We start from the raw sequence: 17,350 nt of genomic DNA, 5'->3' as shown, positions 1-17,350 counted from the left end.
AATGGAAAGAGGCAAAATTTCACCCTGTAGGACAGAGCATTAGTAATTACTGCAAGGCATTTGAAAGGCACAGTGAATACACTCAGAGTCCTCAGAGGCAAGTGTGGATGCTAATTCCCACTACAAAGAACAGAAGTCACAACTGCCAAGGTTAATTCAAGAAAGTGTGACTAAGCTTACTTACTATGAAAGACTGGCCGAGCCTCCCCCAATACTATGGATGCAAACAGAAATGTAGACAGATCTGGAAAAAGGTCTAGATTATACATGTTTTGAGTGTCCTGCAGTCTAAATTCTAGCAATTTTAGAATATATTCATTTTATTAATTTTAGGGACGCCTGGGTGGCTCAATGTTGGTTAAGCTTCCAACATTGGCTCAGGTCACGATCTCACAGCTTGTGAGTTCGAGCCCTGCGTTGGGCTCTGTGTGGACAGCCCAGAGCCTGGAGCTGCTTCGGATTTTGTGTTTCCCTCTCTCTCTGCCCCTCCCCCACTTGTGCTGTGTCTCGCTCTCAAAATTAAACATTTTTAAAAAAAGTTTTTTTTAAATAAATATAATTTTAACTTTTAAGGTCAACACGATTACAAAGTATTTTTTCTTTAAACCTAAGGTAACATAGCTCAGGAACGTTGATGGCCATTCTGAACATGTAAAGCTCTGACTGACAAGGTATAATCTGGTGGGGAGTTGAGTGAGGTAGTGAAGGGTTTTCACAGTTTTCTCCAAATACACAGAACTAATCATCAATGTTATGAACTTGGAGGGTAACTGTTGTATCAGGAAACTACTTTATCTAGAATTGCAATTTAAAACCTTTTGAAGATGCCGCTTTTAAAATGGTTCTTCTCAACCATGCATTCATGAAAGGCTGTTAGACCGATGCCCAGAGAGACGCACAGTGGGAAAGAATTCTTACGTTCTCAATGGTAAACACACACCACCTGTAAGAAATTGGGCCTGATTTTACAAGCTAGAGACTGGTCCTTTTTAATCTATTACAAATTTTTAAATTGCTGTTAACAAAATAATAAATGTGTCGGTCTTCACCTCTGGTTATTCAGACTCAGAATTAACCAATATAAATGTAAAAGCCAAATGAATTTTGTAGGAAGAATCTCATTCCAGGGGCAGCTGGGAGGCTCAGTCGGTCAAGTGTCTGACTGTTGAATTCGGCTCAGGTCATGATCTCTGTGCTGACAACACGGAGCCTGCTTGGGATTCTCTCTCTCCCGCTCTCTCTGCCCGTTCCCTGCTCACAAGGGCATACTCTCTCTCTAAACAAACAAACATTAAAAAGAAAAGAATCTCAGCCTATCCCAGAAGAGTACTTATTATGATTTGAATTGATGCTAAAGGGGAAAAAGGAGGCATAAAGGTCAAAGAGAAAGAACTCATTTCTCAAGATTACAACAACGTGTTTTCAATTTATAGAATGCCTGCCAATAAAAAAAAAATAATTCAGATTAGTTACAAATTTCCTAAACCCTCACAGACAGTAGGAAAGTTACTACTGACACTTTCAATTACCGTATCCCATTTTATTTTATTTATTTTTTTTCTTTCAACTTTTTTTTTTATTTATTTTTGGTACAGAGAGAGACAGAGCATGAACGGGGGAGGGGCAGAGAGAGAGGGAGACACAGAATCGGAAACAGGCTCCAGGCTCCGAGCCATTAGCCCAGAGCCTGACGCGGGGCTCGAACTCACAGACCGCGAGATCGTGACCTGGCTGAAGTCGGACGCTTAACCGACTGCGCCACCCAGGCGCCCCACCGTATCCCATTTTAGAAAACAACGAAAGGCAAATATGAAAGGCACTGAAGACTCGGCCATAATAGGAACACAATCCTCTTACAGCAACAGGGTCATGGTTAGAATCCAAAATGCACTCTGAGATTTAAAAAAATTTTTTTTACTTAATGTTTATTTTTAAGAGAGAGAGAAAAAGAGAGAGAGAGAGGTAGAGAGACAGAATCTGAAGCAGGCACCAGGCTCCAAGCTGTCAGCACAGAGCGCGACGTGAGGCTTGAACTCACGAACCACGAGATCATGACCTGAGCCCAAGTCGGCCCCTTAACCAACTGAGCCACCCAGGTGCCCCTCCAGGATCTTATTTGTAACTCCCTTTGGCCCATGTAGAAGCTAAGGGACACCCTACGGTCCCGCAAGCCCCTGGCGTCTGTGCTGCTCAGGCAGGCAGGTGGGGGCCCTGTGCGGCGAAGGTGTCTACCGAGGTAGAGCTGCTGCCCTTAATCCTCCTCTGTTTTCCCTCTGCAGACAACAGTGGCTACAAAGGGCTGGGCAGCTCAAAATCAAAGCGCGTTTCATCTAAGTTCCCTTCTCCTCTAAAGAAAGCAAGTCTTAAATTAAGCTCCTTACAGAGGTCTGAGGCCAAGGCTCCTTATTTAAAACCGAGTAGGAAAATTTCCCTTGTGAACCAAAATATAATTCTCTATTTTTTAATAACTTTAACGCTTTGTAAATCAGAGATTTCTTTTGAGCAGAGACAATACTAAAAAGAGCCCCCAACAGCCCTAAATTTGGATCCAATTGGAAATCCCCAATAATCAACGGTGAATCTTCTACATCAAGCATAGAGGCCAAGCGTGGCCCAGGTGACTCAGAAAAGAAGCCTCAGTCTGTCCATTCACAGCCTCATGACTTCAGGTCAGATTTTGGGGGGATATAAAGAACATATCCTCAAGAAGCTGGAAGCCCACCAGGGGGAGGTCAGTCTTCAAGATCAAGTGGATGCCGGCACCACCACCCAATCCCCAGATTTTCCAGGGCACCCTGATGCACCCGCGGTGAATTCGCCCACCGCCAAGCAGTGGATGAGAGAGAGGTAATTACGGAAATGGACTTTCATGGAGTATTACAGCTCAGAGAAAGCAGAGAGGTCTGTGATTTTCAAACTAAGCTTAGCAACAGGATGCTTCCTAACCGCCCCCACCCCCCCAAAGAAAATCTTAGCTAGAAATCTAATATATGCTATTGACAAAACAGAAACTGCTCTGGCTGATGCAGGAGGGCGAGAACTATCTGTAGTCTTCCCACTTGGCTCTCCCTCCCCTCCCAAGCTGGCCATTTGAAAAGACTCGAGGGCTCTGAAGAATGGGCTTATATTTACTTCTCAAGTCCCAACACCTGCAGTTTGCAGAGCAGGGTGGGGGGGGCGGGGACTTAACCGGTTCAAACCGCCATGTCTATGGCTACCAGCTGTGAGCGTGAGTTTAGGGAATTATAAGCTCTCTGGATTCCGTTTCCTCAGGGTACGGGAGAAAATATTTACCTCCGACCCTCAACAGTGAGCATTTAAGATGATGCATGTATAACAAGTCCTCAACGAATGGTTAACTGCTGCTAATTTTAAGGACTTTGCCTCAGGGCACATAACTAGTTACCAGCTTAAGTGGGGGATCATTGACCCCAGACCTTATGCATTCCCTCCTCGGGCTCACAGATCCCTTTCACCCACTCACTCTTCTCCTTCCACATTGTGTTCACTCAGTTTGTGTCCCTTTAGTTGGGGAACTGGTCCTAAAACCAAAATGAAAAACCCAAGGCACTTAAAATGGACAGCAGGAAGGAAGAATAACGTACATTGAAGTGACTACTGGAAGGAGGGGCACCTGGGTGGCTCAGTCGGTTGTGTGTCTGACTTCCCTTCAGGTCGTGATCTGTTTGTGAGTTTGAGCCCCGTGTCACTCTCTCTCAAAAATAAACATTAAAAAAAAAATTTTTTTTTTTTAAAAAGAAGTAACTATTGGAAAGAATGTCATCCCAACATGGAGAAAGAAAGTTGTCCACAAACACTCCGTCTACTTCATTTGTAAGGACCTTTCCTTGGTATTCTCATCAGCAAACCTCCACCTCATGCCAAATCCCTCTCAGTTGATGGCAAGCAATTCTCCTGTCACCCTAACAGAATTTCTCCAGGTCCCCATCGGTAACTTCTTTCTGTGATGTCATCTTCTTTCCATCAGTGGCAGCTGCTGTTCCAAATCCTGTCTGTCCCCACCGATTAAGGAGCCAAGGATCCAGCCTTAACCAAACGTCACAAACCACACACCAGAGCTCTGGAGGTGCCTTACCCGTGTACTTGTGCTAACCTCCTGCAAATACACCGACTGGGCTGCTTTCCCTGCCTGCAATTCCAAATGCAGCCAATTTGAAGAAGCCACATTTACAGTAAGCCACACCAGAACCTCACTCGCTACCCAAGTGCAGAGTAAAATGCTTCATGAACCTTGACCGACCCCGAGGTATAGAGCTGGGATTGTGTCCATGGGGACTTCTAAAGAAAATATAATGCACTAGAACAACTGGAACAATTTTAAAATTACTTCCATCCCTTCATATTACTTTATTTGTAAAAATTTAACTAAATCTGCTCAGCAACCGCATTCCATCCACAGGAACCTGACAAATTATAGAAGCTGCCGATGCTGACTTTGCCTTCTAGTTTCAAACGGTGATTCTATTACAAAAGACAACAAATGCAAAGCTTAGAGCACAGCTGTGACTTCTAGGTCTCTACAGGGTGATTCATCACTGTCAATTAGTATTTAGCTTATCAAATACAGAATTCAAGATCTCTGTGACTTGTGAGTGTAAGTGAGTAGATAAGTAACGGGTGGAGAAGCAGGAAAAGCTTGCAAATTGAGGAAATAACTATGTTTTTGACTGAGAAATCAATGACTGTTTTGTACCCAAATATTAAATGTGATGCAATTAAGAAAGTAATGGCCCAGGTTCTCTGTGTTTTCAGGTACCAGCCTTTTCAAATATCTGACTGTAAATGGAGAATTTCTGCAATTAGGCTTGTGATATATTATTTTTTAGTGTAAATAAGCAATTGCTTATACTACATTAAAACACGTACATTAAAACTTCACCCCCGCTAGTGAAAGAAGCAAACCTAAGGGGAAGGGAGTCATTTCACCCCTCCCCCAACTATCATACACCCAGATGAAAGATTTCGTTTCCAATCATGTATTTCTAATTCATTCCGTGAGATGAAAAGTATGCTCCTTTGAGCATACAGGGAGATTTGCCAATTGCCTTCCAATGGCAATTTCTAGTTTTCCACTAGAATATTCTTTCCTTACTTTAACACATCTGATTAAAGAAGTTCAATTGCTAATTAACCAACAGACTTTCTCTAGTAGCAAAAAGCTTCATGTAACTCTAGTCACCAGTGAAATGCTACTGGATTATCCATTAGGATGGATAACACACACACACACACACACACACACACACACACACACACACACAAGCATGCACACAACCATACATGCACATTACACACGGTGCAAACTTGAAAGTCACCTCAAATCTTTAAAAAATTTCAAAACTGGCCTAAGTAATATATTTCTTACTAAGCATAGTTAAATGGGACACTGGCAAAAAAGGTTATTTATTCCCTGTAATTCAATCTTCCCGGAAATTATGAGCTACTGATTAGTGCAAGGGACACTTTGCTAGGGGCATGATTCAGAAATTATGATAAAATTTTCTCTGCATATTATGGTAATTTAATTTCCTTTTCCCTACTTTGAAAGAAAATTATAATTACCAACCTTTATTCACAACACTTGGTTAAGGGCATTTCCATTTCATTTTGTATCACCATAAGCCAAAAAAAATTTTTTTGATGAGTTTAAAAATATCACAGGGGATTAGGCTGTAAGTCATCAGTGCTTTCTGGCACAGACACAAATAATTTATCGTCTGAAACCTAATAGGATAGTTTTGATTCACACATGGAAATCTTATTAGCCCATGATGGTCAAATTATTAAAAATAGTGTGTGTATAAGAATTTTCACAAATATTTGAAGCTGAGAATGTATATGCAATATTAAAACATACACATGCAATATAGAGACAGAGATTAACATTAACATTACTGAAAGACATTTGGATTGATCACAAAGACATTTCATCCATTATATAAAGATTATGCTCTTTTTAAACATGAATTTATAAGGTTTTCTTTATGGATACAGTTCTGACTTAATGGTGCTTTAATAATTCTCTCCTTGCCCTCAAATAAGATAAAAAATGCACCACTAATAACCCCTTACCTTTGAACCTTAACAAGCTAAAAGATAGGGCGGGAAGAAAGAAAGGAAGGAAGGAAAGATGGAGGGAAAAAGAGGAAGATGGGAGGGATGGTGGGAGGGAGAATAAGTCTTTCTCAACTCCAGTAACTAACTCCTACCACTGAGTAGAATTACGTTGCAACGCAATTCCTTCACATACTCATAAACAGTATTTCACAGCAGAGTTTGTAGTTACTTTATCCCTGGCATGTTAGAAAACATAGAAGAAAATTTTTCAAAATGTAATTACTGTCCATATCTGTTTATCACAATGATTATCAACTTCTCAACTTATCCCCAGATTGAGTGGATTTTGTTACTAATAGCAAAGCCTTTAAAAGCCCCAAATTAGCCATCAGGCTGAGGCTGAGGGTGGGGCTTAGCTTGGGAGAAAGACAAAGTAGCCAACTATAGTTGGGCTGGCTATAAGGAATGCCAATTGGATCTACAGTGGGTTAACGGGGGAATGGAACTGCGAACAGTTAACAAATTACAAAGCAACATACAAACATTGTTATTATTAGTGGTAATGATTAATGATAATAATAACAATAATTACAATATTTTCAATATTATGTTGATCCACATACCCAAAATGCAACTACACAGAATGGAAATCAACAAATTAGGAGTTCACTACAGGTGTGCTTTGCATAACAGCTTTGGATAAGGAAAACCATCACCTCCAAAATTCTACCCTATGGAACGTGCCAGATGGCTCAATGGAGCCTCAGCAATTTTTGTTCTTGGAGTAGAGAATCAAGCTGACTACATGTTTTTCTCAAGTTTGGAATTTTGCACTTATTTCAAAACCATAAAGAAATTCTACTCTCTTTTCCCTCAGTATTGACCAATACTGCTTTAAGCCATTTTAATTTCACTGTAATAGAGGAATTCAACTAAAATTTTATGTAACTTATTCAACATTATTCCTCAAAAAAGACTGAGACTTCAAAGGATGTGTAAATCTGTACATTCATTCAGTGGTCTCAAACACATGCATTAAATGAAATCGGTACCAAAACATGGTTATTGGGACTAAGTTTGATGTTACCTCTGGTACTCCTAATTTTCGACAGGCTTCCAAAAAGTTTTCCACATTTCTTCTGCATTTGGCCATGCTAAGTTTGGGCTATAAATGCAAATATGGAGAAATAATTAATTATTAAAAGGGAAATGATTTTTAATAACAGGTTAAATTTTAACCTTTCTAAATGGCACAAGTAACACATGTTCACTGAAGGGAAAAAATACCTAAGCAAATAGAAGACAATAAAAATCATCCAGAAACATCCACCTAGAGATAAGAACTCTTAATATTTTGGATTATATTCTTCCAGACATTGTGTATGTGTATATGCATGTGTGAAAAGATACACAGAAACACATGTATACACATAGATGTTTATATAAGCAGGATTTCTACATGTGTATATACATGTGTATATATATGTGTATAAATGCAAATTTCTGCATATGCATGTATATGTATATACATATGTATATGTATATACACATACATGCATACTTATAATTTTTATGGGATCATACTCTTGCATAATCTGCTTTCGTTCATCTATTAATATACCATAAGCATCACCTATTCCCAACAGCAATATATTTCTATAAGAAGGGTTAAATTCAGCAGGCCAATTAATCTCCTTCCTGCCAAAGCCATGGGTTTGATGAGAAAGAGGCAACAGAAGTAAACAGCATAAAAATGGTGGCCTGTTTAGGATTTAAGCAATGGCCTCTCACAGTTGAGTTGACTGTGGTTACAGATGGCCTCTAAGGTGTGGGATGGAAAACAGGTACATCTGATTCACACAGTTTGATTTTTACATGGTAAGTTTAAAAGCTTTACTGTTAAATTTTAATATTCTACTCTTAGTTCCCTTAAAAAGGGAGCAAGAAGAATGACTGAATCCAACAGTCTAGGTGTGGAAGCAATATTTTATAAGGACTGATTTTGCCCTGTGAAAAGTAAGCGAGAGTGAGGTGACTCTTAGCCCATCTTAGAGGGTCCACACCAGTCAGCACAAAAATCTGTTTGCACATTATTTACTTTTTAAAAAGGGACTCCTTATCCTCCCCCCACCCCCGCCCCCGGAAAAAGGGAAAAAGAAAACCTGCTGGCATGGAACCATTTAATTTGGAGGCTAAACAAGCATTGTCCACCTTGGCTAGAGAGGAAATGGTACCCCTTAACGTGAGACTTGCAAAGATGGGGCAGGAAGCTGCTTCGGTGGTTTTGCTCACTCCCAGGCATGTCTTAGGACAAGGCCACCACGTTAACCCTTATGCAAAGGGAAGGAACAGACTTAGGTAATGTGACATGAGGTTACCAGAAGAATAGGAGATGTCCCAGCTGACAGGGCACCAAGAGGCATTTCACCATTTGAGACCTGAGTATTTGTCTCTCCAACCCTCCAGGCCCTCATCGTCCTCTGTGTACTTAGGATTTTGTGGGGCTCTTTTCTGAAACTCCAAAGACGCCCAACACCATTCAAAATATTTAGGTCAGCCCAGTAAAGTCAATGTAAGAATATTTCCCATCTTTGAAATTGAAGGAGGGCCCATTCTACTATTGTTGTCTGGGTTTAGTTAGAAAAGCACTTACTACAAATAAAATAGTTAGAGGTTCAACCCCGTCAATGGTCAAAGAATCAAAATTACACCTGCTTGGCATAAAAAAAATGGCCACTATTAGTTTTGTGAATGAAAAGTTAGAATGCTTGATATTGACAATAACGTGGGCAGAAAAGGCATCCATTCTGTTGGTGCAGATATGACGGTACATACTGTGTGTTTCCCATGTGTCAGATACTCCACCAGCTGTGAAGTATGCACCCGTGGAAGCGAAACACACAATTCTCAGGGTCACTTACCTCTAGTCTAGTTGGAAATATTAGTAAGTTGCAGGAAATTATAGTTTAGTATGGTAGAGGTCTGAGTTGTGAGACTATTAGGAGAAAAAAAAACATCAAGGAACGGAACCTAACTCAGTTTTAAGGGCTCAAGAATGGCTTGCTTCCTGTAGACGCTGAGGGACAGGAACAATGGGAGCCAGTGAGGCTGCAAGATGAGGACATTTGGAGAGAAGGTTGGGGGAGCCTTCTAGTTTAGAGGGAAGAGCCCGCGTAAACACAGGAGTAGACAATGATAGCCCAGACTAGGACCAAAAGCAGGTTCCACAGCTGCAGCACAGCTGGTGGGCTGATCAAAGGGGGCTCCGAGAACCTCCCCGAAGAATTTTAGGTAAGTGGACATTTGGAAACAGCCCATATTTCTAAAAAGGAAAACGACACTATGATAATGCAAGCTAAAATACATTACAGTTATTAAAGTGGATATTTATGAAGAATTTTAGTGACATGAGGAAAACCTAGGTTTTGATACATTTTAAACACTACTAAATAGTATACATAAGTAGCTCATCATTCAATAAAAGACCTTAAACGCAGAAAGGATGCTAGCTGTTAGTAGAGAGGCCAAAATGCTAGCAGTGGTTGTCTTTGGCTCATGGAAAAAAGGTTGATATTATTTTTTCCTCTGCATTTCTCTATTTTCTCTAGTTGGGCATTATTTCCCATTATTTCTTCAATTAAAAAAATATTTAAAAAAGAAAACAGGTTGACAACCAAAAGATTTTTAAAGGAGTGCATCATTTTTCCTGAAGGATTAACAAAATATAAAAATGCTTAGACACATGACTCATATTCACTGTGAATAATATAACTAATTGTACATTCAAACTGGAGGCTATGAGGAGTCACAGTTTCTCTCTTATAAAAAAATTGGGGGGGCGCCTGGGTGGCTTGGTCGGTTAAGCATCCGACTTCGGCTCAGGTCATGGGATCTCACGATCTGTGAGTTCGAGCCCCGCATCGGGCTCTGTGCTGACAGCTCAGAGCCTGGAGCCTGTTTCAGATTCTGTGTCTCCCTCTCTCTCTGCCCCTCCCCTATTCATGCTCTGTCTCTCTCAGTCTCAAAAATAAATAAACGTTAAAAAAAAAATTTTTAAAAAATTGGGAAAAACTATTAAATGTGAATTTCGCACATGGCTCACACAACTTTATAGCCATTTGGGCCTCATTTGTAGAAAATACTGGAAAGTTTCATAGCAGATTATAGGACATAATTTGCTCCCCAAACTAAGGCAAGCTAGGCACAGATTTGAAGAGACAAATTGATCATTTTCCTCTAATTTCTGAGGCAAAAAAAAAAGGGGGTTAAACTTTTCCATGAAAAATATGTTCAATAGTATAGAAAGGAAGCTGACAGTTGGAGTAGATTCATTAGCTAATCTCTCCTGCTGCCAAAAGAAAAGCATCAATAATGCCATTGTGAGCTTTTGGTGGGGGGGGAGGGAGAAAAACACCCATTATGTGATACTTTATGAGCACTGTGCCTTGAAATTAGGGGTTCTGAATGTTGAAAACTGTTCTATAAACACTAAGGATATCAATGGCTTACATTCGTGCATGTATCACATGCGGGGGCCTTATTTTATCCTCAGAAGAACATGTCCAAGAACAAATCAAGTTCAAGAGAGGTTAAATCCCTGCCCAACGTCACATGGCTTATAGGCAGAGCTAGAGTTTGAGCCCAAATGCTGCCTGCAGAGCCCCAAAACTCTCCCCACCTCTCCTAATGAACAGTGGAGAGTGTGGATAGACACTTTTCTTTTTTTCCTACTTGCCTGAACCTGATATAGGACTCCAAAGACAAGCTTATCTCTGGTTCCCCCACCCCCATCGGAATGACCAAAGAAGTGACTCCGTAACCCTCTTCTGGATGGAAACGTGCTCTGTGATCTACAGGAAGAGGTTTCTGTATCCAGCTTTACCTCCCTGCAGTGGAGCAGCGCATTTTGAGGGTGTTGGTGGAGTTTCACTCCGTCAGTCTTTTCTCATTATTGCCCCAGGACCTCCAGTGTAGCCCACCTGAGCAAAGTGAGGCACCAAGGAATTGCTGAATTAATGCCCGGCTGACCAAACTCTGGCTGGAGAGGTTACTGATGTCATTTTATACAGAATCCATGTCTTTTCAGAGTCATCCTAAAAGCCTCAGTGACTGGGAAAGAGATCCCATTTAGATGTGAAGCTACCGGGGCGCCCGGGTGGCTCAGTCAGTTGAGCGTCCGACTTCGGCTCAGGTCATGATCTCACGGTTCGGGGGTTCGAGCCCCACGTCGGGCTCTGCGCTGACAGCTCAGATTCAGATTCTGCATCTCCCTCTCTCTCTGCCCCTACCCCACTCGCGCTCTGTCTCCCTCTGTCTCAAAAATAAATAAACATTAAAAAAAAATTAAAAAAATAAAAAAAAAAAAAAAGAAGAGAAGCTACCAACCGGAAGAGCTTTCTGGCAAGACTTCTCACTGTTTAAATCACCACTCATCTTTAACGAGCAACACCGTCCCCCCAGAGTGTGTGTCTTATGTAAAAGTTAGTCTCCCTTTATCTGATGTTACTTACAACTGCTGGTGATGGGACATGGATGCTTGCGACGGAGCGCGGGCGGATGTGATTGACCAGGTGACAGAGGACCACGCCATCCATGAGTGCGGCCCCCAGGTCTTCATGCAGGCTGACCTTGAGTCTCATCTCGATGCTCTGTGGGGGAATCAGAAGGAAGCCAGCTGTTACCAGGCAACTGATGGTAAGAAACAGCTACGGGTATTTATGAATTGAGACACTAACTTCATTAGGGGGAAGAAGAATAGGAAGATTTGGAAATCACTGACATTATTTGAACCTTTTTCGAAAGATATTACAGTAAAAATTCCGCTGTAGAAAACCAAATTCAGCCGCACCTACAAGTTTTAATAAGTTGAGTGAAAGGAATAATGGAATCACTTCTTGAGTTCAATGTTGCCAGAGCCTTGGCTATGAAAATAGAAAACCAGAATGAGGCGACCAACAGAAACCAGGCCCAGCTGGTTCTGACAGCCTTCGAGGGGCAGACGAGGGATTGAGGGATGCTTTTCTCTCACATTATGTTTTTTTTTTAATTTTTTTTTTTAACGTTTATTTATTTTTGAGACAGAGAGAGACAGAGCATGAACGGGGGAGGGGCAGAGAGACAGAGGGAGACACAGAATCTGAAACAGGCTCCAGGCTCCGAGCTGTCAGCCCAGAGCCCGACGTGGGGCTTGAACCCACGAACCGCGAGATCATGACCTGAGCCGAAGTCGGACGCTTAACCGACTGAGCCACCCAGGCGCCCCTCTCACACTATCTTTTAGCTGAGAAATCCATTTTTATCCCTTTAACAAAACTGAACTTTTTATCTTCAGAAATTATAAATCCATACTCCATTACAAGAAATATTAGACTCCGTGTGCCCTTTACCTAGTTTCCCCCAAAGGTAACAACTTGCAAAAGTACAGCAGAGTAGCACAGCCAGGATCCTGACACTTACATGGCTAGGACACACGACACTCACGTTTGCCCTCTGACAGCCAAACCCCCCTCACTCCCAGCCTGAGGACCTCTTCAGCCCTGCTCTCTCTCTTTTCCTTCAAAGCTCCCATGCCGTGAATACCGATTGTTTGCTAGAGTCCTACAGGTCCCTTTTTATGGTGCTTCAAAGTCGATTTTTCGAAAATACAGAATGCTGCCTCAACCCTGAAGGTGCTTATTCGGTTATATACTATCTCTCGGGTACCTCGCGGAGATGTTCCACCAATTCCTTCTCTTCTCTCATCTGTTCCATTTTCCTCCGAATTGTAAACTGTGGGTCTATAGATTCCAAATTTCTCTGAGGTCTCAGAAACACTGTAACAGAGAGGAAAAAAACAAAAAACTTTATTAAGAGTGCCTACCGCAGGCTGCCGTACAGGACTACGCATAGTTAAGCTAAACAAAGACTTTACCCCCAAATAGCACACTAACCACTCATGGAAGCAAATTCAGACTTCACACAGGAAGCTTGGTTTGACAATTCTAAGGGATTATATTTTCTTTTTTCTTTTCTTTTCTTTTCTTTTCTTTTTTAAATGTTCATTTATTTTTGAGACATAGAGTGCGAGCAGGGGACGAGCAGAGAGAGAGAGGGAGACACAGAATCCGAAGCAGGCTCCAGGCTCTGAGGTGTCAGCACACAGCCAGATGCGGGGCTCAAACTCACAAACTGTGAGATCATAACCTGAATCGAAGTCGGGCGCTTACCCGACTGAGCCACCCAGGTGCCCCCAAGGATTATACCTTCAATTGTAGTGAGTTATGCAGAGTAACAGAAGCTGTATTTTTGGTGACAACAAAGTGAATCCAGGGAAGGATTCAGGGACCCAGGGAAGGGTCTGGGTCATCCTTGGAACCATGCCAGGCCATATCCCTGACAGATGTCCCCTCCCTCTGTTCCTACTGCTTTCATTCTGAGTGTTCATTTATACCTGGGGTTTCACAATCCTTTCATAAATTCAAATAATTTTATTCAAATAAGAGGACTCAAGACTTGCTTTACACATTAAAAATCATGGCAGGTTAATGTTTCTGTTAGCCAAAATTTTTTATAAGCCTGACTTAAGAACTAAGTGACAATACATAGGATTACATATTTTAAGTGTGGAGGGGGAAAACTCTGACAGCATATCCCAAAGGTCAGTTCTTTTTTTTTTTTAATTTTTTTTTAATGTTTTATTTATTTTTGAGACAGAGAGAGAGCATGAGCAAGGGAGGGGCAGAGAGAGAGGGAGACACAGAATCCGAAACAGGCTCTGGGCTCTGAGCTGTCAGCACAGAGCCCGACGCGGGGCTTGAACTCACGGACTGTGAGATCATGACCTGGGCCGAAGTCGGATGCTCAACCGACTGAGCCACCTAGGCGCCCCCCAAAATTCAGTTCTTTAGAGATGACCATAGACTCCTTTTAGAAAAGTTGGCAACATTAGAAGCCGTTTAAGAGATCATTTTTGGCTTCACGTCTTTAAAATTATAACCACTAAGGGGCGCCCAGGTGCTCAGTGGGTTGACTCTTGATTTCGGCTCAGGTCACGATCTCACAGTTCATGGGATTGAGGCCCGCGTCGGGCTCTGTGCTGACAGCTCAGAGCCTGGAGCCCGTTTCAGATTCTGTGTCTCCCTCTCTCTCTGCCCCTCCCCTGCTCATGCTCTCTCTCTCTGTCAATAAATAAACAAACATTTAAAAAAAATAAATAAACATTAAAAAAATAAAAAAATAAAATAAAAGTTAAATGTGGACTCCACTCCCTAAAGTCAGTGATCACATGCTCGCCCAACTATGTTATTTTACTCTCAATGGGTACCTTTGTACCAAATCACCTTAATGAACGGCTTGCATTATGCTTCTCACATCTCAGTATTTTCTTTCTAAATCAGTTATAGGATATTTTAATTAGCATTCTAATGCTCTACAGAAGATTAGAAAGTTGACACATCTTAATAAGCCTTTGATTGACAGTAGATGGGAGAAAGAAGGTGGTCTAATAGACACAGCACTTTCCAGAATCTCACAGAGATTCGGCCTGGGACATCCAGGGAAATCGGCCTGGGACACCCAGGGAAATCATGGGCAAAAAGAGCAAAAGACGTGTCCCCAAAGGGCTGTCACCAAGACCCACAAAAACCAAACCCACAAGAATGGAGACTAATTGTTTCAAAAATAAAGGCAAGTCCAGCCAAGGAAGCAGGGTAGAGTAGGGAGAGATGAGAAGTTCGCAGAGCACAGAGAAATGAGAAGGAAGCATGGAAGAAATTGGAAATGCATTAAACTTGCCTTTGCATCCTATCAAGACCAACAAAAAACATCTACCCATTTAATATGACAACAAGAAGAGATATATATTTATGTGTAAAATTTAAGAAATAATCCACACCCCCAAAGAATAGAAGTCAACCAAATTTACCAAAAAAGTCCAGGAATGTGAACACAATTGAGCAATATATACACTAGCCAGCAAGGGGCGCCCCAACCTCGTTTAAACAAATCTAATGTTTTCTTTGGAGGTTTTATTTTCCTTTGCCTTTTTTCTAGGGGCAATCTTATCTAATACAGCATGCTTAATATTTTCAATATGTTTTCATTGGCAGATTTCTTTTTGAATATGAAACTATCAGGAAGTTAAATTAACCATGAGCTTTTGTTTAACAGCACACAATTCAAGCATCTACGCCTTGTTAGAACCCTCTGTGAGATAAGATAATGCAATGGTGTCTGGGTTTTAATGTTCTGGCCTCATTTTTCATCTTGAATTCCCATACATCTTAAAAATATAAAACGCATGCTTGGGCATTTGCTCTATGAATGTTAAGCAATCACAAAGTGTTAAAACACATTTGAACTGTGTTTTTTTTTTTTTTTGTTTGTTTGTTTTTTTTTTAAGTGAATACTTCAAATGTACTTAAAATTACTGGAAACCATGGCTATACTACTACTTGTTTCCTAAATGGATTAATTACTGTGGAACAAAGGAAAATCAAACTCTTTAGGCTAATAATAAACCCAAAGAGCACATAAATGCTTGCTTATTTTGCTGGGTCTGTTGTGACACAGTAATTTTAATGGGACCATTATGATAGCTCTGACAATATTACCTACAGTTTTTTTCTTTCCTTTCAAGTCATAATTAAATAATACATGCAGTTACCAGATTGGACCAAAGCTTTGGGAAACTGATCTATGGAAGAATTACTCTGTTTTTTCCTTAATTTAGCATCACTAAATTTTAAGAACTTTTTTACTTAATTCAGGGGAGGGAGAAGTTTAACTTGAGGCTCAAAGACAATATTAAGAATAGTTGCACTGTTAGCACCTGTTTTTCAAATCAAATGCCATCCTACTTAAGTGTAAGTAAGAAGAAGAAAAAAAAAGAGGGACAAGAGAGTGAGTGTATGACTGTGTATGTGTGTATGTGTCTATGTGTATGAGTGTGTGTGTGCATGAGTGTGCATAGGAAGAGACAGGTGGTTTAAGATGCAGGAGAAAATCAGTCGTGCTTAACTATTTAATTACTATGTATCTAATGAATAACATTCAAAGAATGCAAAAGATTATTTGCTCATATTTGTAATTTATTTAGCCAGAGAAACAAATCTCTAAGGAAAGATCCTGCAAGGAATGATGAATATGTTTGCAGAACGTCAAATTCAGATATTCTTGTTTGTTTAACCAGATGTTGTTAAGAATATCTGTTTTAAACCAGATATTTGTTGTTGTTAAGAATATCTTGTTTTAAACCAAGAAAACCCAGTGCTCTAAAAATTGCCTGAAATGCCTATGTAATTATTACATGAAATGCACCCTTGGTATAGAAATTATCAGTCTATATTATTAACCTTTATTACCTAAATTTAACAATGACAGGAGATTTCTTCTCTGTGGATGCATGAGGTTTTGAAATGTAGCTCTTGGTTTCTCCTTGTAAGTTAAAAGCTAGACTGTGTGTGATATTAAATACACAAGTTCAAGGGCAGCAAAATATAGTGGCTTTGAAAAAAATACCATGTGGTTTAAGATCCAGGCTAATGCGAATTAAAAATCTGATTAATGCATTTATGTATTCCCTTCTGGTGCCCCCAAATGAATTAGATATATTCTCTGCCCTCAAAATGCTCATATTTTGGGCAATTTATTTTAAGCTAGTGACTTTTACCTGCTAACATAATATCAAAATCAGTAAAAAAGTAATCAATGTGCAGACTCCATGTGGCACCAAATAAATTAGCACCTCTGAGTGTGGGGGATAGGCACCTGTAGTCTTAAAAATATTCAGATGACTCAGGACACTGGGTGCTCAGTCGGTTGAGATTCTGGCTTCCACTCAGGTCACGTCTCATGGTTCATGAGTTCGAGCCTCACATCAGGCTTGCAGCTGTCAGCACAGGGCCCGCTTTGGATCCTCTGCCCCCGCCCCCCCTACTTCTCTCTCTCTCTCTCTCTCTGCCCCTTCCCTGCTCATGCTCTCTCTCAAAAATAAATAAAACATGAAAAAAAAAATTACTCAGATGATTCTAATGAAGCCAGGGCTAAGAACTGCTGAAACATCTCTCATGGCCTATTTCCTCATTTTTGTCTGGGGAAAAGAATACCTAGAGGTGCAAGATTATTGCAAAAACTCAGAAAATGTCTGTAAATTGACCCCAGATGAATAGGTCCATTTGTTCACGCTCCAGTGATAACTCAAAGGCCAATTAAAAAAAATTTTTTTAACGTTTATTTATTTTTGAGACAGAGAGACAGAGCATGAATGGGGAGGGGCAGAGACAGATGGAGACAC

The 17,350-nt window shown here is 40.7% G+C and overlaps 1 protein-coding gene across 3 annotated transcripts in view; it reads right to left on the bottom strand.

Annotated features, from left to right (window-relative positions):
• Positions 1–17,350, bottom strand: part of LRCH1 (leucine rich repeats and calponin homology domain containing 1) — a 202,815-nt gene that overhangs the window by 13,070 nt on the left and 172,395 nt on the right. For all 3 annotated transcript variants that reach the window (XM_060637179.3, XM_060637175.3, XM_060637176.3), the window contains 3 exons: positions 12,781–12,890; positions 11,589–11,726; positions 7,166–7,243 (listed from right to left, as the gene is read on the bottom strand). In XM_060637179.3, the coding sequence (XP_060493162.2) occupies positions 7,166–7,243; positions 11,589–11,726; positions 12,781–12,890 (326 nt within the window). The remainder of the gene's footprint in view (positions 1–7,165; positions 7,244–11,588; positions 11,727–12,780; positions 12,891–17,350) is intronic.

Source organism: Panthera onca, chromosome A1 (assembly GCF_046562875.1).
Source record: "Panthera onca isolate mPanOnc1 chromosome A1, mPanOnc1 haplotype 2, whole genome shotgun sequence".
NCBI classification, from domain to species: domain Eukaryota; kingdom Metazoa; phylum Chordata; class Mammalia; order Carnivora; family Felidae; genus Panthera; species Panthera onca.
This window is presented reverse-complemented; position numbering and strand designations above follow the sequence as displayed.